The sequence below is a fragment of the Puntigrus tetrazona genome, chromosome 19 (assembly GCF_018831695.1).
Source record: "Puntigrus tetrazona isolate hp1 chromosome 19, ASM1883169v1, whole genome shotgun sequence".
NCBI classification, from domain to species: domain Eukaryota; kingdom Metazoa; phylum Chordata; class Actinopteri; order Cypriniformes; family Cyprinidae; genus Puntigrus; species Puntigrus tetrazona.
In genome coordinates this window covers 15774460-15799299 of record NC_056717.1, presented here as the reverse complement: position 1 = coordinate 15799299, position 24840 = coordinate 15774460, and the positions used below count along the sequence as shown (strand labels likewise).

General features: G+C 41.5%; 3 protein-coding genes and 1 long non-coding RNA gene across 10 annotated transcripts; 1 reads left to right on the top strand and 3 right to left on the bottom strand.

Moving 5' to 3' along the window:
- The first annotated feature begins 171 nt into the window (after nucleotides 1-171).
- LOC122323539 lies at nucleotides 172-2002 on the top strand. Its single transcript, XR_006247021.1, has 3 exons — nucleotides 172-571; nucleotides 694-747; nucleotides 1830-2002. It is a non-coding gene; the product is annotated as an uncharacterized LOC122323539 (long non-coding RNA).
- A 137-nt stretch (nucleotides 2003-2139) lies between these two features.
- On the bottom strand, nucleotides 2140-21271 carry hoxa3a (homeobox A3a). Of its 7 annotated transcripts, none has more exons than XM_043217419.1 (4): nucleotides 21160-21271; nucleotides 8395-8455; nucleotides 4712-5270; nucleotides 2140-3608 (listed from the first exon to the last, which is right to left on the bottom strand). In XM_043217419.1, exons 3-4 carry the CDS (start codon nucleotides 5151-5153, stop codon nucleotides 2815-2817), a joined length of 1236 nt encoding a protein of 411 aa, XP_043073354.1. In that variant the 5' UTR covers nucleotides 5154-5270; nucleotides 8395-8455; nucleotides 21160-21271; the 3' UTR covers nucleotides 2140-2814. The 7 variants fall into 7 exon arrangements, with proteins under 7 accessions (XP_043073354.1, XP_043073356.1, XP_043073358.1 ...); XM_043217421.1 differs by lacking the exon at nucleotides 21160-21271 and adding an exon at nucleotides 12616-14065; XM_043217423.1 differs by lacking the exon at nucleotides 21160-21271 and adding an exon at nucleotides 9955-10549 and having other exon boundaries at nucleotides 2140-3605.
- hoxa4a (homeobox A4a) lies at nucleotides 14210-17858 on the bottom strand. Its single transcript, XM_043217428.1, has 2 exons — nucleotides 15560-17858; nucleotides 14210-15091 (listed from the first exon to the last, which is right to left on the bottom strand). The coding sequence occupies exons 1-2, from the start codon at nucleotides 15969-15971 to the stop codon at nucleotides 14766-14768; spliced, it is 738 nt and encodes a 245-aa protein (XP_043073363.1). The 5' UTR covers nucleotides 15972-17858; the 3' UTR covers nucleotides 14210-14765.
- Nucleotides 21272-22515: 1244 nt separating the features above from the next.
- Nucleotides 22516-24628, bottom strand: hoxa5a (homeobox A5a). The gene is made up of 2 exons (XM_043217426.1): nucleotides 23367-24628; nucleotides 22516-22870 (listed from the first exon to the last, which is right to left on the bottom strand). The coding sequence occupies exons 1-2, from the start codon at nucleotides 23911-23913 to the stop codon at nucleotides 22620-22622; spliced, it is 798 nt and encodes a 265-aa protein (XP_043073361.1). The 5' UTR covers nucleotides 23914-24628; the 3' UTR covers nucleotides 22516-22619.
- Nucleotides 24629-24840: the final 212 nt, after the last annotated feature.

The following is a 24840-nucleotide window of genomic DNA, read 5'->3' as shown; positions in this document are numbered from 1 at the left end:
CTTTTTGCCCCTGCTGCACAGGCACGCGCATTCTCTCTGCGTAATGGTTTCATAAGTAATGCGAGGGAATCCATCTCGCTCCAGTTCATTTGCCAAATGGGTTAGCCTGCTACTGACAGAAAATGTTTTTTTTTCTTATTTCGGCTTGAAAAGACAGCTGTTTCAGCCTAGACCTTCGTACTATTAATACTGGACGTAAATACATCGAAATCGCGCGTCCCCTCCCCCCACGCGCAAATCTATCGACGTAACTTTCCGCCTATCGATTCCTAAGATGCACCGGTTAGACAAAAACGCACAGCTCCTTAAAACGACCCCACTTAGACAACATTTTATGAGGTCATCGAGGATAGATAAAAATGCGTTATTATTCCACCCAGCTCTATTAAGTTTTGACAAAATAACGCGCAAGACAAAATGCAAATTTTGCGCACGCTGGCTCGCGCTCTCTTCAGTGGGGACCCACGTCGTTCTCGGTGAATTGAAGTAAAAGGCTTCCTGACACCAGATGTTTTCAACTGGAAGCTTTGTTTCCGAGCATACCTGCAATGTTTGAACAGTGGGGATTAGAGTAAGTACTAAAAACCTTACTATCGCATTAAACCTCAACCCTGCCCTTGTTAATCTTGTTAATATGACACAACACTTTACCTCTCGTTTCCTAATCTAACTTCTAAACCTGGCATTGTGAAGACTACTATGAATCTTTTTGGCTCTGTGACAGATCGCTTCACGACGTTTCAGCTGGTAAGTCGCTTGAACGTAAAAGGTAAACACAAGTTATTTTTTTTAAACGAGGCTCAATAAAGATCTTTCAGTAATTTTGTTACATTTTGTTTTATTTCACACAGGTAGGGGATTTTACACTAACATTTTGAAAGTATTTATTTTGTCGTATTATTTAACGTAAGGGAAACCAGTACTTTTGGTCGTTTGTCGTTTCGGTGCTTATATACTAAACAAAGAGTTCTAGAAGCATGCACGCGATCAATCTTACTCGCCAAAAGGTCTGACAGCCTCATGCCCCCACAACACGTTTAAACCTTCTAACTCTACGAGGAACAAATCCTGGCAGAACGAGCAGAGAGGAAAAAGCTCCATTTAAGGGGTTTGCGTGTTTTTCTCCTTCATAAATGCAGACTAAAAGTGACCTGGCGTTTTCGGGTTTACGCGCAAGGACCGTAATAAATTGATAAACGAAAGAAAGCGCGTATCTGAAGTAGCCTAGAAAAGAGGTTACTATGTGGGAGGTGGCGCTCATTCCAAGTCGGTGAAAACATGGCCCTGTTTTTCCCATGAAACCTAGAACCACATATTGGGGCAACGGCCTAAATTAACTCTGTCTCACGCAAGCTCCTGCTTACGTTATGCTATATCAGGGCATTTTACAGAAAACTACAATTCCCAAGCATTGCATTTATCTATAACATTATATAAGAAATATGCTGAATATGCTATGGAGTGAAAAAGGGCTTTTCGTTTTAAATAATATTTGGTTGATTCTCCTTCTAACCAGTGTAGCTACTAGGCAACGACAACGAGATTGTTAATCATACGCATTTAAAAAGTGAAATTAAGAAAGTGCGGTATTGATATTAAAGAACGTGTTTTTAAATTTAGATTTAAAATAGTTTAGGATTACGCGTTAATCTTGACGACTATTACTGATAACAATAAAAATTTGGATTTGGAAATTTTGCTTTGGTGTGTTTTCTTTCCCTCTATATTGCCTGTATTACATTTGTCTGTTATACACTGCACTGTTGTTCGTCTAAGCCATGGCCAGGTTTGAGCATTTCAGAGTTTTAAAGTATTTTTTTCCCCCACAGGCACCGCTGGAGGCCTGTAAGAGACTGTCACGACAATGGATGGGATTTCTAGCATTTTTTTGCGGACTGCAAGACTGCAGGAATTGACGGCGTACCACTCAAACTCAGCACATCCATTAGTATTAGGTCGTCTCTCCCTATTTCCGAAGGTCTTTGTCATTTTAATGATATATTAATTTTGTATTCCCCCGTTTTGCTTATCTTGAACCAAAGAGCGACTTGCTCTGAGCAAATTATCCGCTTATTATTCAATTTCTGATGCTTTTCTTTTGTTGTGTAACACCTCTACTACGAAGGCAAAATGCATAAGTCAGTTAGTGTCCTTTATTTCTTCAGAAGTGGAGCAGCATGGAATGTATGACATCAAAAAAAACAAAAAAAATCAAACTAATAAAAAGCTTCTGATCGTTGTCTTCTTCGACTGTTTAAGCAACACACGATTAACATTCGCACACATCGATTAATATTCGAACACATTGACCTTTGATAAAAACTGCTTTTGCCCGCTAGCACTTGTTTCAGCACTGACACGACTGGGAGAATCTGGGTTCCTTTTACACATCACCTTGAGGATTTTGGCTAAATAACACAACCTACTGTCCGTGGAAACAAATAAATACATCTGAAAGACACGAGCTCGCGCTGCATAAGACTGTTGAATAAAAAAAATTGTTTATATGCATCCTTCCTCAAGTGCAAAATGCAAAACAGAGAAAAAAATCGCGGACTGAGAAGCTCGCATAAAAACAGTTCTAATATGCGCTCTCATACCCTGTTTCATATTTCATCAAAACAACACAGGCCTACCTATTCCCATGATGCCACGGCGTTTGAGCTTTAAGAAACTTTCATTTCCATTACTGTGTTTTAAGTAAAACCAACTTCGCTGTGGCTACGTGAACCAATGTGAACCAAATATACGCAGCTGTGGACGGGGAGCGCAAATGTGTGCCGTGCACCGGGACAGACATACATTGCATCGGCACTATAGATGCGTCAGTTTGGGGGCTTCCTGAATTCTTCCCTGAGAATAGTGCGGTGTAAGGTCTGTGAATGTGCACGGGTTCGGTTCGCACGTTCCTTGCTGATGGCTGTTTCCCATGGTAATGGCGCCGTTGTAGTCTATATTGCCTTGAGGTGGGTGCGGTAGATGTGTCAGGCCAAACACCGAGGCCCCCATCCCCACCAAAGAATCCGAGTAGCCTCCACCACCACTTACATAAACCGGGCTGCCCTGCACTTGCGTCCCGTAACTGTTGTTGCCTTGAAGATGATGCGCGTCGTATTCCGGCGTGGCTGTGCCGGTCCCCGGATACCGCTTCTGAGGAGGCGGGCAGTTGTTCAGAGGAGGTGGATATGACGTAGGAAGGCTGTACGCGTTAGGCTGGGGTTTGTTGTAAGACGCTGGAGAGGGTGAGTCGTAGGGCACGCTGTTAACCAGAGAATGCATCGAGCTTAAATACGCACTCCCACCCCCCGCTCCGCCACCAGATGACAGGGCAACGGGACTGTTAGGAGACTGCGCTCCAGGAGAGGGCATCATTCCCAGCCCCTTCTGGTCTTTTTTGTACTTCATCCTGCGGTTCTGAAACCATATTTTAATCTGCCTTTCCGTCAAGTTGAGCAGGTTTGCCATTTCCACTCGTCGCGGGCGGCAGAGGTAACGGTTGAAGTGGAACTCTTTCTCCAGCTCTACCAGCTGAGCAGACGTGTATGCGGTGCGAGCCCGCTTGGAGGCGGCCGAGCCGGGGGGACTCTTGTCTCCAGCGCAGCTCTCTACTGCGCAAAGAAAAAAAAAAAAAAAAAGTAAACGAAAAGCATTATCGCGCGCGTACCAGCATGGACCTCACTGCACGATATTTATCGTGCGTTACTCTTACCGTTCTTTAAAATAGTTGAATCGCTCAAAACCAAACCCTGCTGCTACAGCACCGCGTGTTGCGCCGTGAAAAGAAACAGCTGTACGTTATTTTAAAGAATTATACGGTAATGATATCGTGATATCCATGTTAAAGGAAGCACAAAATAATTGTACCAAAACACAATAGCTTACTTCTTCTCGTTAGGGTTATACAAAAATAGGTACTGGCATAGTCTGTTCAGGAAATAGGGCTTGGGAAGGATGCAATCAGAAGCCAACTGTATTATCAAATAAAAATAGCTGACTATGAATTCAACTATGAAACTGTGATAGACGTGGTATTTGTTGGGTGTAATTTAAACATTTAAACACCCAACAAATGTGGGGTTTTTTTATTGGAAACGCGGAATTTAAACATCAAACCCGTCCAATTACCTCTAAAACCACTTTCACAGTGAGGTTTACACGTGGTCCAGTGTATCATAAATAAACTGTAAATAGCACCCTGCTGAAAAAAAAACAGTGGAATCCTGTCCAAAACACAATAGAAAAGGTAATAAATTTAATGGTTGTAATGGGAATTTTTAATTGCTTGTATACTGGTGTCTACTGGTATGTGATGGATTCTATTGGTGGGATGTTAAATCGTATTGGAAAAAATACCCAAAACACACTACAAAAAAATTTGCAATGGCATTACTGGAAAAGTGAATGGGTCGTAATGTTATTTTAATGGAAACCATTTCAATTTCTGTGATGGTTTCTATTATTTTAGCAGGCTGAATTTCAAACTCCATGCAGCATATAGGCTAGCATAACAGGCTAGCCTGTTTATATAGGCCTATTTTATGACATTTAATTTTTTAGCAGACACACTGCACAGATCATTTTAACTAGCACATTAAAAAAAAAACATGCAAATACTAACTTTATAGGCTAGCTAAGATCGTATTAATTTGTTTTATTTTATAAACGTGTGTATTCAGGCTATTTCATTTAACGATGTGGTTGATGCAATCACCTGAAATGGTGCTACAGGATTTCTGTTTTGTGTTCTGACGAGATTCCTTCATCCACGGAAAAATTTGTTTTCTTGTGCCTGGCGTTGGAGATGCGTGCCCTGAGTTCTTCGTAGCGGTATCGCTGCTCGGGATTTGGTTCAGGGAACTGGGGGAAGATGGTCCGGAAGGGGCAGTAGGGGGCTGGTTGTTGTCGGGGATGTCTGGTACTGGGGCTTGCGTCCCGTTACTCCGTTGGCAGCCCTCGGAGATTTCACTGGGTTTGTGCAGGGCTGCAGAGCCACCGGGGGACTGCAGGGAGCAGGCCGGTCGATGGTACTCGCTTTCCACATGAAGGGCCTGGAGATATTGCTGCTGATTGGCATCATAACCTAAACCGTTTGCGCTTTGATAGGGAAAGCCACTGTAAATTGCCGAGCCGTCGCAATAGGTCGCTTTTTGCATCTCGCCGTTTCCCAATGTTTATTTCGCTTTCTGACAAGGTCCTGACACCTTCGTAGAAGAACATTGGCTCAACGTAGTCACGTGACACCTCTCCGCCAATGGGCTCTGCGGGTGAACCTACGGCGAGAGAAGATACGGTGAGCGGGTGAAATAAGGCCTATCCATCTTACTTTTCAAAGCTCAGTTGACACTGTGGCGAGACTGGGAGAGCCGGTCACCACTTACCTTATGGCCAATTGCAACAATAGACAACATAACTGAGAACACGAAGGCAGCTTGAAGTATTTAACTTAAATAGGCTTCACGGTCACAATAAGCTATAGCTATGTTAAAATAGTCCGTATGTTAGCATGTTCAAAAAACAGTAGACAAAAAGACACATGGAGCAGTGCGTTATTAGTAAATAGGTAGCGTGAATTAAAGCACCCGGGCTATGAATCATTGCCGAGAACGTATGCGACTTTCATTTCATTCCGTCTTTTAAATATAATGTTAAATATACATTTTTATATTCTATACAAGAGTCGTTATTCGCGGCGTATTTTAGCTCTTAAGGTAATAAGTCGTTCGTGACATTTTAGTCTACATAAATACAAGCCCCTGCGTGTATTGTTTGGGTTCGAAAGTTGTAGTAACAGGAAACCTGAAAAACCGGGCAGACGCGCGTCTCCAAACCACGCCACGATTTCTTCCTCGCCAACCCAAAATAATGGATAATGTTAACTGGCACCAGTGGACGCATGAGGGGTCACCAAGCTGGGAAAGCGATACTGTCACGGCCCAGGACTGGCGCGGAGCGCGGAAATAACCGCTGAAACGCATTGCATTTGCCTAGTGCATTTTTACACTCTTAAGAAATATTTTATATTATAGTTATAACAACAATAAATATCCTGTTAAATCACACCGGTCCACATGCATTTATATACTTAAAAACAAAGCGAAGATAGGATCACAAAAAAAGAAAGTCAAAAGAATCGTGCTTTACTTCAAGCGCACAATAAAATATATGGCAAGCGGTATATTTCAGGAATAATAATAATAATAATACAATAATAATAATAATAGCATACCGATTAAGTACTAGTCAGCTCAATAATAAAACCAATAATTAAAAAATGCATTTACAACAAATACAGACATAACTGTGCTAAAGTCAGGCCCAAATAGCATACTAAGACCGCATAATTGCGTAAAACTAAACCAAGAGGCCTCTTCAATTTCTAGATGACCCATCCATGCTTGACTTCCAATAACTCGCGCTCTGGCACTATCATACAGGAAAGCTAAAAGAAAAGACACCGAAGCCACATTGCAGGAGACCCAGCTGCTGCACGGGAGGAATCTGGCTTGACTGTGAGTGAGTGTGTGTATGTGCGAGTATGAACTCTCCCTGAACCGAGATTTCAGTCGCGCGGTCATAAATCACAAACTCGCCATTTAACAGCCATGCGAGAACTCTGCCTGCGTCCCGCTTACCTTCCTCTCTGACGAGCAGCGCGCAGCACGGCGCGAGCTTCTCTCATTCAGCGGCAGAAATCGATCAAACAGCGGTCCAGGGTAAAGCTAAATCGGGAAGACAACAAAGCCAGAGCTGCACTTGCAGGAGTCATGGGACGTATCTGCGGTAAAAGCAGCGACTCGGTCGCGCTCGAGGACTTAAATTCCTTTCTTCTGTCTTTTTTTGACGTAGATCAGTAATAACGAAAGTTGTCTCCTGCGCCTTGGTTGTAGAGATTGCGCACGTTCACACGCAGCCACATATTACATGATCCTAAATGAATGCCTGTGTTCTCGGACCTATACTAAATGCCACCATGGGCTGCGCTCTAGTGAGTCTTTCGTGTACCACTAACGTGCACAAACTAGTACGTTAACGCATACTCATGCACACCCCAGTGAACTCCCTCGAAACAGAGCGTCACCGTAGACAAGAAAAATTATGCAAATGAAGTGCCTTCTCAAGCACGGAAAGCAGTTCCACTCCCTTGCGAACACAGCCGGGATGATATACATACAACTTTATAAAATCTATCTTTTGCGCAAAGAGCTAGACTATACATGAGACGTTTTGCGCTAAACAAGTGTGAGTCTGATTAAACAACTCAAAACCGGAACGCGGATACTATTGGCCTGAAAGGTCTGTATTACTTAGGCCGAAATTAATTACAGGATTAATAATCGCAGAAGAGGCAATAAATAAACAACAACACAGCAGGTCTATTCTAATAATGCTGCTAATAATATAGCGCAATATTTTAATAACTCCATCAATTGAATAAATTATCAGTCATAAAGTCCCACCTAAAGATTTTCGGCAGTAAATTAAAGGATGCTTTTTCGCTACAGAAAAGGGTTGTAAAGCTCCCGGACCTCCAAAGTGGCAAAAAGAAAAAAGGGAGCCGCGAACTGAAGACTGGGGGGTTATGGATCAAACTCTTCTGCATACGGATGAATTACCAGCATCAGCTTGTGTATTTTCTCGGTCAAACCAGAAGATTTATGTCCTTACGCAGCACGGCGGTAAACACAGAGGCAGATTCTTGTTCTCGCGCTGCCCACTGGATTACAGATTACCAAAACTAAAGAGAAAAGAGCGGGCGGCGTGGGCTGGGGAGTGGGATGCTAAAAGCCCTTGCGTGTGCGATTTTTCTGACAATTTCAGCATTTTAGACATTTACGCGATTGTTTCCCTTTTTTCTTTCATTAAAACGATGACTAAGAGATTTAATTAATGGCGCGGAAGCTGCTAGGCGAAAAGTAGATCAAGTGTTTTTTGTAAAATAATTGTGTTGTAAAACACAACAAACAAAAGATCTGAAGTTACATGATTTTCATTATATATATATTTTTATTCCTCATTATATATATATATATATATATATATATATATATATATATATATATATATATATAGATAGATAGATAGATAGATAGATAGATAGATAGATAGATAGATAGATAGTTTGCTTTAATCTGCAATTAATCTGCATTAAAGCACCTAAAACAGTTACAAGACATTTCTCACATTAGCTCTTGAGCGCTGATTCAACAGACTCCCTCAAAATGACAAATCGCACCCCAGAAACGTGGAAAGGAAGAAATCACGGGTCTTCGGTTTTCACACAGCCTAAGCTCGTGTACGCGCGCATGCAGCATGCGTGAGCCTTTGCATAAATGAAATGATAGTGAATAACATATAGCACGACATGGCAATTGTAGAATGTAATAGAAAGCTCACCTTAAGCAAAACACAGTCTCTCGTAGGCTCAGTGGTGGGGCACGTTCATTTATTTGGAGATCTACGGCAAGAAATAAAAGTTACTGTGATGTTTTGTCTAAATATAGCCAGAAGAAATGTAGACAGTAAATAATGTCAATACCTCTTAACCGAACAATTCTAAACTCTAAATGAAAATACATAAACACACTTCTGTATGTTTTTCATTCTTTGTTTTATATTAAATGTTACCGAACTCGTTACAATTGGAACTCCAATGTTGTATCTAACATCAATTACAAAAACGCATTAAGCACACAGAAAATGACCTTGGTATAATTTACCATTAAGCTTTGATCAAACGAATATTAACAAACGAGAGACATCTTTAATACTCAACCCATGCTTTAGAAATCGGTATTAAAATGCTTTACTTACGACTCTTTGTTTCTCTAATGCAATTAATAACGCTGCTAATAGATATAAATGCATATCATAATGAATAGGCGAAGGGACCTTAACAATAACAGCGCGAATAAATCACATCGACGGATGCATTTTTACAGCAAAAGATAAAATATTGGCGCACGTGCGAAAACGAGAACGTATAATCGGGAATATCATAAGGAATAAAAACGCTCGGGCAAACGTATCGAGCTCTCCTCCATTTTGTTTCCTTTCTGGAGAATTTAGATCGAATAGTCATTAGCTCTCAAGCAGCGGCCGCCCTAAGTCCCCCAGCCCATAAATCAAGACTGGAGCGTCGTGACCTCGCGCGGCAGCGTGCTTCTGGATGAGACTCCTTATATTATATCCTCGTTTCCCATGCGAGCCTCCGCTACAAACGGGCCGCCGCCGCTCTGCTGAGTTTTATTCGCTGTCTTGTGATTTATTCTTTTGGGGAAACCCAGTTTACACACACCGTCTACAACCTAGAGGGTTTCGCAGCCACGCGCAAGCGTTACCGGTTCGAGACTATACGCGCAGCACAAAGACATTACCATTAATCACTCACACAGTTCATAAAATTCACATCTTTGGATAAACATAAATAGTTTACCTCCACCACGATCTGAGTCACTTTTCCGTAAGAGAAAGTGTTTTGGGGGCTTGTGGAAGTTTGAAATGTTTTAAGTAAAATTGATTTCCATCAATTTATATTGTTTAAAGACGTTATCATTTTATTTATTACCTTTATTTACTTTTATTTTACATTCAATTTTATGTAACGCATGCTAGGTCCTGATTTAAAAAAATAACATTTGTTTCCTCGGGATCTATTCTGGTTAATGACTTCTCGCAGAAAACACCTATATAAAAATTTGATTTTTTTTTAAATTATATTAGCTTTGTAAAAAAAAGTTAAATCATTGTAGCATTTCCGTAATAGATCTGACAGTTGTTTTTTTTTATCTACGTGTCTGTTTCGGTGCTGTTACGTGAAGAAAAGTTGACTGACGAATATGGTCCAAGTTAAGTGTATTTTAATGATCAAAAGTTCGTCTCTCTAGTTCTACGGCAACCGACCTCCTCTCTGAGTCGAAAAAACTCACTATAGCGGTCAACAATCAGCGGAAATACCTCAAAATAAAATCCATCCTCATGGTGTGCAGGGCTTTCTGTCTTTTTCTGTGTAGAAAAACATATCCGTTCATGACAGCTGCGTAACATCGTCCGCAAAACGTACCAGGATCTTTCGTTCGTTTTAATTTTTTCTGTCCCTATCTCTCCGGCTTTCAGGCGAGTCCACGATGACCCAACCCCACTTTAGTGAAGTAGGCTAGCGCTATCAGCACAGCAGCAGACCGGGGTTCGCATGCCATCCACCCCCTTCATCATAATATCGCAACCATATTATGCGCCCCACTCACGTGACCGAGCGTCTATTAAAAAGGAAACCTTTTTTGAACTGTGAATCATTAATAGAGACCGCTGCCGGTCCCCTTTGAGGAGGATCGCGAAGAATGGAAGAGATGAAAGTGGTGTGTTCGAAATACTTCCTCGCGTTTCAAAATCACAGCCTTGTTTTTTTTTTGGAGCCTTTTTAAGCAGAAGAAAACAGCGCATGGCAGATTAGTAGCACGTTGTATGTGGGGGAAATAGGACGTTGCGGAGTGTCCCCTACTTACGCAAAAGCCAACACTAACACTGATAGTCTTGTTGTGTGCCGGTGTTAGATCAAACAAATGCATTCGCGATAGAACAACACCTGGCGTTCTGATTTATTAAAATTATATTCATAAAAAAATTAATAATAATTTTCTTTATTTTTTCCCCCCCATCTAGCATTATCTCTTAGAAATATACCATCCAATACTTGCTACCAAATATGTATATGTATATATATATATATATATATATATATATATATATATATATATATGAAAATCTAATATATCACTGTTAGTGAATACCTTTAAAGAACTGGTGTGTGCAAGGTGGCCCTCTCTCGGTGATTACGGTGTATCAGTCAAACAAGACTCGATGGAAGTTCTTGTTATCGGCGGACCCACCACGCATGTGATCTTTTTGACCTTAGAGTTTGCTCGTGTCAACACTGCAATGCTGAAAATGATGCATATGCAGCGGTGCACGCGCAGAAGGTACTCTTTTAGACGTCGTAACCTTTAGTTATAAGAGTCGCGGGAGCTTAAGATACAGTTCTGACATCTTTACAGAGCAGCGATCTATCAAGCCTACCCCAACAAACAAAAGAAAGAAGACCCGTCCCGAAAGGGGCCTTTCTCTTTACCGCGGTTTGGTGCTTGTTTTCCGGCAGCAGAGTGTTTAGGCTGAAAGCTCATCCAACAGACTTGCTGAAGCCCTGTAGATAATTAATCACCTCAGCCAGGCAGGGCCGCTTCTCCCCCTTACACCACTGCTTTGTTCTCCCCGAAGCCACGATTTGAAGGAGCACGAACAGATTTTTATCACGACCCGACCTATGTTATTATTTTATTTCAATCCTCATGCAAATAAATCCTGGACAGATGCCAGCGTCGCCCGCTTTTTGAGCGAACGGTGCCGAGGCGACGCGTCAGGCTGCGCGTCTCCATTCTGACGCGAGGTGCCGCGTGCTTTATCAAGCGTGACTCGCGAAAGTCAAATATATTTAAAAGAGTAAACGCGTTTCAAAAAAGCCGCTTCAGTCAGACTTGTTTGTGTTGTTCATGCATTTTTGTCGGAGTGTTCACCTGCCTGCTATAACTAGAAACAGCCCTGGGGTGTTGCGAGACGCAACGCGAACCTGTCTAGGGTCCCTAGGGTCTGTCTGTTTGCTTCTCGTACATTTCAGCATGCTTCCTAAACTTCCCACTGACCCGAGCACAAAGTTCACCAGGAACGCTTTTACGCGCTATCCGGGAGCAGGACGGTGCGTAACGGGTGCAAATAATAACCCCCGTCTTTTTATGATAACATCACTCACTTTTTATTTAATTAACTGTCATTAAATTAGCCACTGCATGTCAGTATAAACGTAGTTCACGCATTTCGTTTTCGTTTTATTTCTTAAAGTAGTCTTTTGGAGAAGCCAACAGACGGCTGTGTTTTCTCTCTAATTGTTTCGCGGAGTTTTGCCAGGGGACGGAACAAATCTGTTATCACTGCTGAGATGTGGAGCTCTTGAAGCAAGCTAAGATCACTTCAACGCGCGGACGAAGACGATTCTTTCTCTCGGAGTTATCGCGATCATCGTCAAATCTAATAACGATGCAGGGTTCAGCTCAACGAGGTTTGACGATGATGCCGGTGGAAATGCAATGATCTTTTTCTGTTTATAGTTGTTGAATTTGAATGAGATTAAAAAAAAAATAGAAGTCAAAAATCAGATCTGTGTTTTGGGAATCATAGCCAACCAACATTGCATGCGTAGTAAAGAGGTTCAGTCATTTATGAACATCTAGAACATATAATTGTTATTGTTATCATTAGTTATACCACTTGTTATTTACGATCACCTTATAAACGAGATTTATAAAAGTAGAGTAGTATACATAACCACCTACATACATCTAAAAATAGTCTACAATAATGCACTATTTAACATCTGTATATAAACTGGACTTAAAAAAATCTGAATTATTCAAAGAAAATTCCCTACTATTACATTGTTGGATAACGGTGATGAGAAACATCAATACAAACAACATCTATGGGCTATATAACCTGCACTTCGAACATGTGCTATATAGTTTTCTATACCTAACACCCTTTTGGTTTTAAAAAGCTGAGATTACTTACTCCAAACACTCTTTTGAAGACTGACCGGAAGAGGAGCAGCTGGTCGGTTCTGAGAGGTCTCTCTAAGTCGGCGGTCATCTGCAAAATGAAAAATCCGACCGAACCTCCTGTGCCTATTTCTAACCAAGAGGTATCTATTATTTAATAAGGTCATGTGAGCCAGTCAATTAAAATTTAAGCACAGCAGATTGAGAGGTGAGGTGCTGGTGTCATGATGGAAGTTTAAATTTCCTGTCTGTCAAGATCTGAATCATCAGTGATGACTGAGACTATCTTAGGGGACGTGGTGAAAAGTTTTTTCTTTTCCAAATCTGAATAGCCTATTTAAAAACCAAAGCTGATTTCAAATTTCACAAACCAAATAGACATGCTCTTTAAGATCCAATGATATCGTTGTCACTCTTTGTGATATTAGCCTAAATGCAAAATTATTAGAGCACTGAAACTTACTAAATTGGCATCTTTACATTAACATTGACGAATACTTTCTTCTACCTGTTTAAACGGTCGGTTTCACAGCTTATGTTTTCTATAACAAATAATTGAGATGCTGAAGCGCAAATAAATGAGCCAATTCGAACATTTAACGCATATTTTATGTCAAAGTAGTCGTGTAAAGTAAGTTATGCATAAACACATAGTACGGTGTTGGTCTCTCTGCAATTTTAAAACACAGGCCTTATTCAAGTTCCACTACTGCCCCATGCGTTCAGGAATAAATAGACCATGGTCTGGAGGGTGCTGAATACGGCGAGGTCATAGGTTAAGGGGTCGTACGCAGTGCTTCAGTTTGATGATTGGACAGCTCGTTTTTGTCCTCTGCTTGACCCCAGCAGTAGTTTACACTACTAAGTAGCCTACTGTCCGTCTCTAATTTATTTCAACGGCCTTCTATTGGGGTATGGCATTTGTTATTTAAATAGCCTATATTTTGATTTCGTAAAGTTACTGCACAAGAGAAACGGTTACCGTTCAGACTACATTTACAACGGACCTGCGATTTCAACCGAGTGCAGATTTTTCCTGAGAAATCGAACAAAGGGGCTCGGTGGCGCAAACGAGGTCTGCTTGTACTGAACCCGTTATTATCGTTTCCAGAACGACTCAAATAGTTTGATGTCAGCCGTGATTTTGTCACGACAGCCCGTAACAGTTCGGATATTCGGAAATAAATAATGCGGCGCTTAAGTTAAATATGCAACATTTCAGCGAACCAGCAGCTATTTTGTAACGCTGCATCGAAAAAGGGTCAGCTTAAAGCAACACTAATATATAACAGCTAGGCGCTTTTTAATTATTATACGAAATTGATAACCAAAGTGAATAAATAAAAACTAAACGCCACGAGACTGAAGCAATGCAACTTGGTTTGTGAAGTTAACCGTTTTAATAGGCTATGCTATATAATACCTAAAATCAAATAAACAAAGCTACACTGTCGGCCCAGCATTGGTAATGTACTTGATTAAAATTTAGCTTATTCAGCGACTATTAATTATTTGTTAGTTATCAGTTTTGCCTGCGTTGGAATAAAAAAGCAACATCGTTCAGCACACAGCCTACGATGGCCTCGTGGGTTAAACTAAATAGATGATACACAATAAAGTCATTTTTATTGTTTTTCACGGGAAGCCTACAATTACTTGCATACAGGCTTACTAAAACAACTGGACATCATTCACCAATATACAAATAACCAAATACACGAATATTCACAGCTTCGATGACGTAAATACACTTAACAATACTCTAAAGTATGGGACTAAGACAAATAAGATAACTACCCCAGGAAGAATGTTCCTATGCTTGTGCCTTCAAGTTAAAATGTCAATTTGTACACGCGTAACTAACGCAGATCTTCACAGACAAGACTCGGTATGTCTCAGTTAAATACAGAAAACGTAACGATCCATTGTCCAAGTTAAAGTACATTCTACTATTGTTCCTTTAAGAGAGAGAGAGGGAAACTATTTTTACAGGAAGGATGTGATTTCCAGCTCAAATTAGAGCGGAGGAAGAGGTTGGGAAGGCGAGGTTAAGTTGCCTCATCGGACACTGAATAAAAAGTAACCCTGTGAAGTTCCGATCCTAATACTGCTACGTGTTCTTCTTTTTCGTTCAGTTCCGTTCGTGCCGATTCGCTTCTAGCACTATAGGTTCGAGGAACAAGGAGCGGGAAGCAGCGTTTGCTGCTGCTGAGTGGCGTCCGTTTTCACGTGATGGTTGGAGGGCGCGGAGCTCGAGGAGCGGATCTTTGTGTTAGGCAGCTTGTGGTCTTTCTTCCATTTCATGCGGCGGTTCTGAAACCAGATTTTCACCTGACGCTCGGAAAGACACATAGTGTGCGCTATCTCCACCCGTCGGCGTCGAGTCAGATATCGGTTAAAGTGGAACTCTTTCTCGAGCTCGAGAGCCTGCTGGCGCGTGTAGGCGGTGCGAGACCTCTTGGGCACTCCTCCAGAGTAGCTGGCGGTCACTAAACACACAAACACACACATAACCAAGCAGGTGTTATTGACATTCTCAGGTATTGGTGAGATGTCGGATGATTAGTGCACGTGCTAAACATTTTCAAGAGCGCTAAACGGGCAGGGTATGAAACACAATGGATACGCGTCGGCGTCCCGTTCACACGCAGCAGCCTATTGATGTGACTAGTTTGGTAGCGCTGCGAAATTGAAAACGGCTAAATTAAAAGGCCTGTTCGGCGCTAACTTGGTAAACGATCAACTTTGTTTCGAGTCGTAACAAACAAACGCGAATGGGCAGGGCGGAACGCCGAGGGAAATAAAATTTGCGAGAACTCGTAATCACCGGGACTTCATCTCGATGGCAGTAAATCCTCTAAATGAGCAATTACAACAGGGTACGTTCCCCACATGCCTCACGACGAACGCCCTCCACAGGGCTCCTAGAGCTTTTATTGCCCGTGCGCATTACTTACCGGTATTAACGTGGACTTTTTTCATCCAGGGATACACCACCGGCTCTTTACCCTTCTGTGCGCCCGGGAGAGTCTCTGACACGAGGCTACAATCCTTGTTCGCGGCTGAACCGGCACAGCTCTCTGTGGTGAGGCGGGGTCCATGATTCTGCGGAACGGATTGAGGTTGCGCGTGATGACGGTCGGCGAAATCGTTGAGGCCGTTGGTTGACACATTACCGTAATCATAGCTCGGCTCTTGGTAGTTCGATCGCGGGTATGATGCCTCCTCGTGATGGGGGAAGCCCGCGTCTTTCGGCCGCTCATAATAATCAGAGGACACGGGCATGTATCCGTTCTGCTGATATTCCTCGCAGGGTGGGAAGGAAGGTTCGATGTAATTTGAATTGATCAAGTAGGAACTCATGATCATTAATTTGAAAAGTGCAACAATTCTAATTTTTATCGTGCTGTCGTTTTTCTGATCTCTCCAAAACCCACCTACTCCTCTGTCAAATGTACAAAGTTGGTGGGTCACGTGAGAAATGCGACCAATCAGCGCCTCCTGTGGGCATCGTGTAAACAAGCACCAATAGCAGGCCAGGCATCAGCACAGCAAAAATGTGTTCGAGCGGTCAATGCGTCTGTTTTTGTTATCGAATCAAAATATATCAGAAATTAATTCGATGTAGTTACCATATGCATCGCGCGGAAAACTAAACAGCCGACTGAACGTACAAGAAGTGCGTTAAAATGCATTATATACAGTGGAAAAACAATTGAGTCCAATAAAGAACGTAATTTATCAAGAAAGCATCCCCTTCTAGTGTTAATGCCCTTTCGCGTGATAAATGTACAGCATATCTCGTTGTTCGTGTACCAGGATCTGGAGTTTCGTACCCTTCAGGGACTTTAACATTTCTATAGGTTCCTCAAAAGAACCTTGAAGAAGGCCCACGACCACTTTAACAAAACCAACTGTATCAGTGGCTAAGCGTGCACCTGTTAATGAATAGCACGAAGGCTACTTACGAGCCAGCAGACGCATCAGCCAATAATATCACGCGTCTTTTGTAACAAACGCAACAAACACAATGGCCAGACTCACTTCTGGGGGTTCCACCTCTGGCATCGTCAAAGAAATATTACGAAAGGCCATCAGCTAGACGATTTGCTCGACGTGAAATCGACCCGAGCACGTGTATTCAACAACGACAAAAGGATGCTACATGCATTTGCATCTTTCGGCTTTCATCTTTTGAATTATTGTTATTACTGAATTAGTAAAAAAAAATCTCACGTCTTCAGCAAAGGCAAACTGCGTGAATTGCAATGTTTAAGTGACTAAATAAAGAAAAGTGGCTTTTCTTATTGTCTGTAGAAGCTTCATAACATGTTGCCTTTTTATATTTTTGAACTGTCCAGTTAAACTGAACCGGACATCTTGCCACCTTTCAAGCATTGCACAGTGGCTTAGATTCATTGCATTTCGTTTTCTACTCTAACAAGCGTACTAACTCAGAATTTGTATCCAGGACGTATTGAACTATCATATATAGCCTGCAGGCAACCGCTAACTGTTTATTGCACTTGGCTTTTCTAGTTTACTGCAATAAATAGCGGTTTATTCAATTATATCCGTATTGGTATTGTTTAAACGATGCTTGAAATGATTTACATCCCTTATAATAAAGACCGCAGTGTCGTGTTTATAATCCTGAAATATCTCTATGAAACGTTCATCTTACATTTTTCTTAAAGCCAATAGACTTCTTTCAACCATTTCTCGTTTTTGGGGGGAAATGCACAACACAGACAGGCTAAATTCCGAAAGGTCACCGTATTCCTTTTAGCCTTGTTAAATAGCAGGGTTATATAAACGCTAAAATATAACGCAGGAGGCCTACCTGATGTAACTTCGTGAGCAAAAACATTCTCCCTCACCCTTGAAGCGTATACGCCATGCTCGGATAAACCAAAATAGTGACACGTCCTTTGCGCGACAGGTAGTTCCCATCCCTAATGTTTCTTTATCCTTAACGTTTCCATGTAGAGGATCAACAGTCACCCTGAACCGAAAACTCCTCTGTGCACGCGAGCTTCAAGTTAGTATTGACTAAACTATGTGCGTCTCGTGCGTTTGGAGAGCTTCAGAACCGCTCCGGCTACCTTTCTTTAATAGCTACACAGAGATAACTTCGGTTTGACCTCTCAGTGACTCAGTGTCCATTTCGCCTCTTATTAATCTTGCTCATTGACAGTCTTTGTTAAACAACAAGGCGTGCCCTCTGAAAAGGTGACATTTTCATATTTGTTAGACGCAGTGACCTTGCGTTTACCCCGGCCTTGGACTTCGTTTATCCCCTCAGGGAACAGGGTCCTTCTGGAGGTCGGCACTCGGCATATATATATATATATATATATATATATATATATATATATATATATATATATATATATATATATATATATATATATATATGTGTGTGTGTTTAATGTATAACAAATACATTTTTCATTTTATTTTCTACATTATTATAACAACAAATGTACTATTACTACAACAGCCATTACTACTAATAACCTTAACTCTTATTATAATGTCGTTTTATTATTTGATTGAACTTAAATCGCTAACGAAGCGCGCGGGGTTTAAAACAAACCAAGGCTTTAGTTTTCCGAGGCCCATAAAAACGATACAAGGTCGCCTGTTCTTCATTACGCGCTTCTTTCTCCTCTGTGTACAAAACCGGACGGCTAAAATCAAACACAACTGCGATATTTACATATTTAAAACAAGTAAAACTAACAGTTAATCACAGCATTAGACGAAAGAGGACTCTGGTTATGTGTTTAAAAGCCGGATCTAAAGGTCTTCTTCGTCGCTTTATTACTCAGTGCGTTAAAAGTCGTTGAAAATAGAGAAACTGCCAATAAAGTGGCTATGAAGAGCCTTGAACGTTAAAGCAACTGTTAAATGCAACGCGAAAATGTTAAAAGTAACATATGCTTGATTTCCCCAGCAGACTGTATAAAATCAATCTGATTACACCAACTTAAAAAATACGGATCAACCGGCAACCTGCTTTTTTTTAATACCTTGTTATGAAAACCTGCTTTTACTACATAACTCGCTTCAGTTTCATTTAACCTAGTGCAGTCCTGTTGTGTTAAAAATTGACCCAGCTGCTTTTACAAAATACAAAGATATTTCACTTCAATTTAAGGATGCAATTTTAACATTAATATTCCAGCTGACTGTTAATTTGAACTGTTTTTGGCCGAAACCAACATCACCTAAATCATTTCAAATCGCAAGTATTTCTGTATTTGGGCTTTTGACTCATTATCTTATGACTGCAGCCGTTGTGTTTCCCAGCGCAACATCTCCGGTCTCTTATTAAAAGCATTACGGTCGTATCACTCGTCGCGTTTTCTGCAAACCCCTGAATTGAACGAATATGCTACTGGACAAAATCTTTCGAAATGACTTACGTTGTGCAAATGTTGTCGACACAAATGTGTGATATTCACATTTGTTTATAATGCCATTTGTTGTTTAACTTTTCTGTAGGCTACTGCAAAAAATGATGCACGTTTTTTCCCCCCGAAAAAGGTCAGATATTATTATTAAATGCAGTCCTATGCATTCTCACAACAAACAAAAGGAAATAAATAAATAAATACTAAACAGAAAAAAAATGATATCCAATAAAAAGATATCAGTTTAAGTATTTATTATTTAAACTATTTGAAACCAGTATTCGCAAAAATAAGTAAATACATAAATAAATAAACAAATACAATAAAGTGAATTTAATAGTATATTAATATTATATAATCGATAATCAATCATTTTTCGCTTGTCTAAAACAAGATTTGTCTGAAAGAGATGATTAAGCTATTACCTAAAATTATTTGTAGGACAATTTCATTTGATTTTACTACAAACCATCCCGGCCTGGTTTAGTCCTGACTTTACCGGTGAAAAATGCTAACAACATATTCTTCCTTTATTATTTTTTTCCCCCCTTTCTGTTGCCTCTTATTTTCTTCTGTTAAAATTAACGAATGTTTAGTTTTCAAGAAGCCGCAACGTCCAAAAAAAAAAAAAAAAAAAACCCTGCTCGGAATTACGCAAACAAAGAAATGTCCATTGCGGAAATATGATCAATCCTAAATGCAAATGTCCTGTCGAACTTATGGTCATCAAATGGGATTTATTCAAAGGAAATTCACCAATCAAAGCCCTTAATAAAACCTGAATACTCCATCTCGGGCGCAGGCGGAGGAGGTGGTCTCTTGGGGATGCTAACCCAGGGTCACCCAGCTCGCAGAGTTCATCGCGAGGTTAGACCAGAACTCACGGGATTCACAGCTATTCCATCTTTTGTGCCATTATAAAAGTGGCACTGCGCTCTACAAGAACAGATGACAGCTACTTGTTCTGCTGTAAACTTTTGACCCCGGCCCTCCCCCTACCTTTACAATCTCACTCTCTCTCTCTCAGACAAACAAGCGCAAACAAACAGATGGACACAAACAAGCCTTCGAGCTCATCAACTTTCCTTCTCCCTTTTATTCTTTTCTGAGCTATTGTTTTCCCCATACATCTTTGATAACTTACATTCATCGCGACCGCTAATATTAGGCCAAAACTATTAATAAGTTATCAGACGAGCTTTATACCTCCGGACGGCTCGGCCCGCCGCAGCCATCAATTCCGTTCTGCTGATATATCCACGCTGCACCCAGATCTGTAAAGCGCTTCTATTCTACCGAGAGCCCTTGCAATTAAAGGTGTGCGCGGGAGTTATTATTCTTTTGCTTTCTGTCTTTTCCATCTTTGCGGGGAGAAGGGGCGCCGATGCGGGTGACACTGAACTTGGCCAAAAGCGAGCTCTGCTGGTGGTTTACGGCGCGCGCACATTCATCTTCCTGCCGCCGCTGACCTCGCGGTGAACCAGGAGCGAAGACATTTTTCTTCAGTCCCTCTCTCTCCTTCATTGTCTATCGAATTCTGTCTATCTCCCACTCGCTCTCACACTTTACTTTAAGTATGCGGATGTTATATGCGCGTTTCGTCCAATGAGGCATTTTTGTGTTCTGCGTAAACGTTTTTATTTTTCCTTGCACGTGTCCTTATGCTATTAACAAATTGCATGCGTTGACGGTATAAAGTCATCTTTTTAACAGAGCCAATACCTTTTTGTAAAATAAATTAGATAGATAGATAGATAGATAGATAGATAGATAGATAGATAGATAGATAGATAGATAGATTCTTATCCTCTCTATCGAAACTTTTAGGTAATTCTGGCTAGGCGGATCTGTAAAGTGGATACTGGAAAACTGGCAATAATAATCAAAAATATCTTTAAGTCATTATTTAGTGCATTCATGCAAAGGGCAGCGAACGATACAGTATAGGAAGGAAGCAATTGCATTGCCCCCTACCACCCATCTGCCGGACAAGCAGGTCTTCACAGTACAAGCCCCAATTAACGCAGTTGGAACTTGAGTGCGTTTACGTTCTGCTCAGTGTTTCACCGAGGGCCTAAGGAAAATTTTGTCGCGCGACGGCGGCGAAAAAACCCGAAACAAACAAAACTCGAACTCACCAAGAGACGACCCTCGTCCACCCGAGTGAGTCCGGTGGACTCGTTTCCAGTCCATAGCAACCTGGCTTGTCAGAAGTAGTAGCGAAAGCAAGTCGAGGAACACCTCCACGGTCTGCGGAGAAAGAGAACGAAGCTCCGCGTCAATGCGATTAAACTTTATATGCGATATAGTGTCGACTCCCCAAAACCATAAAACTGACTTTAATTGCCACCACGTGACTGCTTTATGGCCAGCGAGCCTATCTGCCGTCTCACTCCGAGTGAATTTTACGATCTAATTCGCGGACCAAACCTCATTATTTATCTTGCCCGCCGATGTCACGGATCCAGAATGGTAAAAGGTCTAGTAAAGTTTGCCTCTCAGAACCCTGTCCAGATTTCCAAAGAAGAGGAGAAGAGTACGAGACACTGGGCGTGGACGCGCAGTCATGTTGAGAAGTTGGCAAGGGGGACCATAAGTGCCCTTTCCACAGCGGGCGAGTAAACTAGTGATTATAGTGCGTCTCACATACCTGTTGAACCACTCAACAGAACTTCTAAAGAAATGAGGAAATTGTTGGAAAGTATCTAGATTCTAAACAATAAAACATGTTATCCAAAGTGGAATAAACTGGTCATTTTTACGCATACAGCCTATTCAACCAATTATGTGATAGGCTTACGTAAATACAAAACACCCCACAAATCACAGAGATACAATTTTTAAAGTAAAAACTTTATTGTTATGAACACTGCATTTGACAACACTTCCAGTTGGCATTCAAATTTCACGAGAAGGAAAATAAATAATCAGCGTTTCCCCCCCAACATTTCAAAAGGTACAACACTCAGACACACTCGAACAGAAACATGAGGACAAATATGCGTGGACAAGTCTGAACGGAACGATTTCATCAATACACAAACATGACAGTTACGACACGAACGAAACGGGTATCCTACTTCAGCATCACAACAAATAAAATTCAATCGGTATCTGATACCGAATCGAAATAAATACGTAAAATACAACAGTTGGTATTTACAAATCAAAACGCGCGAAAACCAACAACAAAAACAGTATAAGTTATGCTTCGTTTATTAAAATACTTTTACAGGTCGGCTTACCTAACGCACCTTTCAGAAACTTTTTAGAAGCATTTTTAGTCGGCACGCGATATATTAATTTACACCTTCACGTGGCTTTTTCTGAGACGATGCATAGATCTTTCCACATACGCGACATTACATGAAAACACAGAGAGGAAGTGTTTGTTCGTTTTTTGTTTTTTCAGACCAAGGATGCAACGCAGGGCGTTCACTTTTCAAGGCCAGTGGAAAGTTCATTTGTAAAACGGGCAAAGTCTTGGTCCCCCTGTCGAACACACACTTAGAATAAGGAACCTGACGCGCGCGCACACACCTATTCAAACACTAAAAGGTTTCATTTATATATGCACATGTACAATATATACACTTCTTCAAGGCCGGTATCCGCTTCCAGCAGCCGCCATATTCATGCTCTTCAACTTGTTGTCCTTTTTCCATTTCATTCTCCGGTTTTGGAACCATATTTTGATTTGTCTCTCTGAGAGACAGAGCGTGTGCGCGATCTCGATTCGTCGGCGACGCGTCAGGTACCGGTTGAAGTGGAACTCCTTCTCAAGCTCAAGTGTCTGGTAGCGCGTGTAGGCTGTCCTGGGCCTTTTCCCCTCCGGTCCGGCCAAATTATCTGTTATACACAAAAGCATGACATTGGCATTTTTTACCATTTTAACGTACTGTAAGGCATATCACGAAATGCACGACACAAAACACGGGTGAGAGGAAATGCGTCGACCTCAAAGCATGCGTGACAATCTCGGGGACGGAAAGCATGACATTTTATTCGGGTAATTTCCTCAATCGAAATCGGTTTTATTTAATGAATTTAACAGCACGGATAATTCATTACTGGATAATCGGCAAGACAATAATATAATTAGGTAATTTCATTTATGTAAAATAAATCAATTTTAGTATTATTTTTACGAGACATGGCGTCTATAAATAGGGCAGCGTGCTGGCTGCGTAATTCTGCGTAACAGTCCAAAACCAAAGTGAACTAAGTGTATTAGCGTTAAACGTCCCCGGCTGATTTTGTGCACAAAACTGGACAGGGGGTCATTCACGCACAAACTTCAACACTCAACACATATAAAAAAAAGAACTCGATATTTGTAGTTTACCATGACTTATGTGAAGTTTTCGCATCCATGGATAAATCTGCGGTGCCTCGGACGCGTTCTGTGAAGCTGTTTGCGCACATCCCGGTGGCTTTTCTTCCTCCATAGTGCCGGACGCTTTAGAGACGCCCTCGCGACCGAGAACCGTCCCGACGCTGTCGGTCGTAGGGCCGGCGGTGCTCGGTAGTGAGGTTTTCAGAGCGCGGTGCGACTGCTCGCTGACAGGAGAGTTGGCTAAGGATGAGCACGGGAGAGGGTCAGAGGAAGGCTCGGCGCTGCTCGCGGTAACCGGTTGATTGTACCGGACAGGCGTCGCAGTTGGACTGTCTGCGTAGCTCTGAGTTCGCTCACCAGATGAGAGGAAGTGTCCGGCGGTGGAGCGCCCGGTGCTGAGATCCATTCCATTGTAGCCAAAAGCATACCTGCCCGAATGCATGTCCGTAGAATCTCTGCATTGGCCACTAGAGCTGTGGTCTCCATAGTTATGTAAGGGATAGTCCGCGCCATTTGGATAGCGACCGCAAAATGAGTTCACAAAATAAGAGCTCATTGGTTGACAATTACCTTATAATTATTTTTAGTTACTACAACTACCTTTATGGAGAGAACAATTCTTCCGCGTGTGTTTGATTTGTGTCTCTTGATGGTTTTGAGCTTCTATTGCACCCTTGCACAATTTATGATGAATTATGGAAATGAGTGAGACACAGACTTAATGCTGCCTTACGTAGACTCCCAAATATGGGGTACGGCTTATAGTCACGTGTTTTTGTTGACCAGTCGTAAATCCTATTCTGTGACCTCCGGCGGTAAACTCGCGCGTAAGCAGGAAATCAGGGTGGAATTGTTTGGGCGCGGGAGCGCGCGACAAGAGTTTCGCCGAACTGGCTGCCGGTGCGCGACGCAAGGTTGTAGCGGCGCGCCACCCTCTGGTTACAGGCGGGACTACCTAGACCGTCGGACGCGAGGCGCGCACGCGATGGGGTCATTCAGAGGGTAACGACTCTGCGGTAGAAAAATTGTATCTGCTGAAACAATGCGCCGTGACCTGCACACAAAACGCGCGCGCCACGATGTCTAATGGATTTTCGTAGATTCAAAAACACATGCGACTATAGGTTTGAAATATTCAGGGACGGGAACGATCGGTTACAGAAAAGAAATCAGATTCTCTAGTATTGCTTGTCTGTTTAATATAGGCTACGCCTCGCACTTGGATTTCATAATTCCATATTCGGTATAAAAGCAGGAAATCTGTTTTAGCTAATTATTATTTAGTATTTGTCTTTAAAAACGACCAATTGACGAGATGCCGTACAACATATCATTTATATAATCTTATATAATAATTTTATATAATAATATATAATATTATATAATTATATAATATTATACAATTTAATATTTTCCAACATATAAGTTAATTACTCATATAATTACTGTTTAATAGCGTAAAAGAAAAAATGTCTCTAAATGC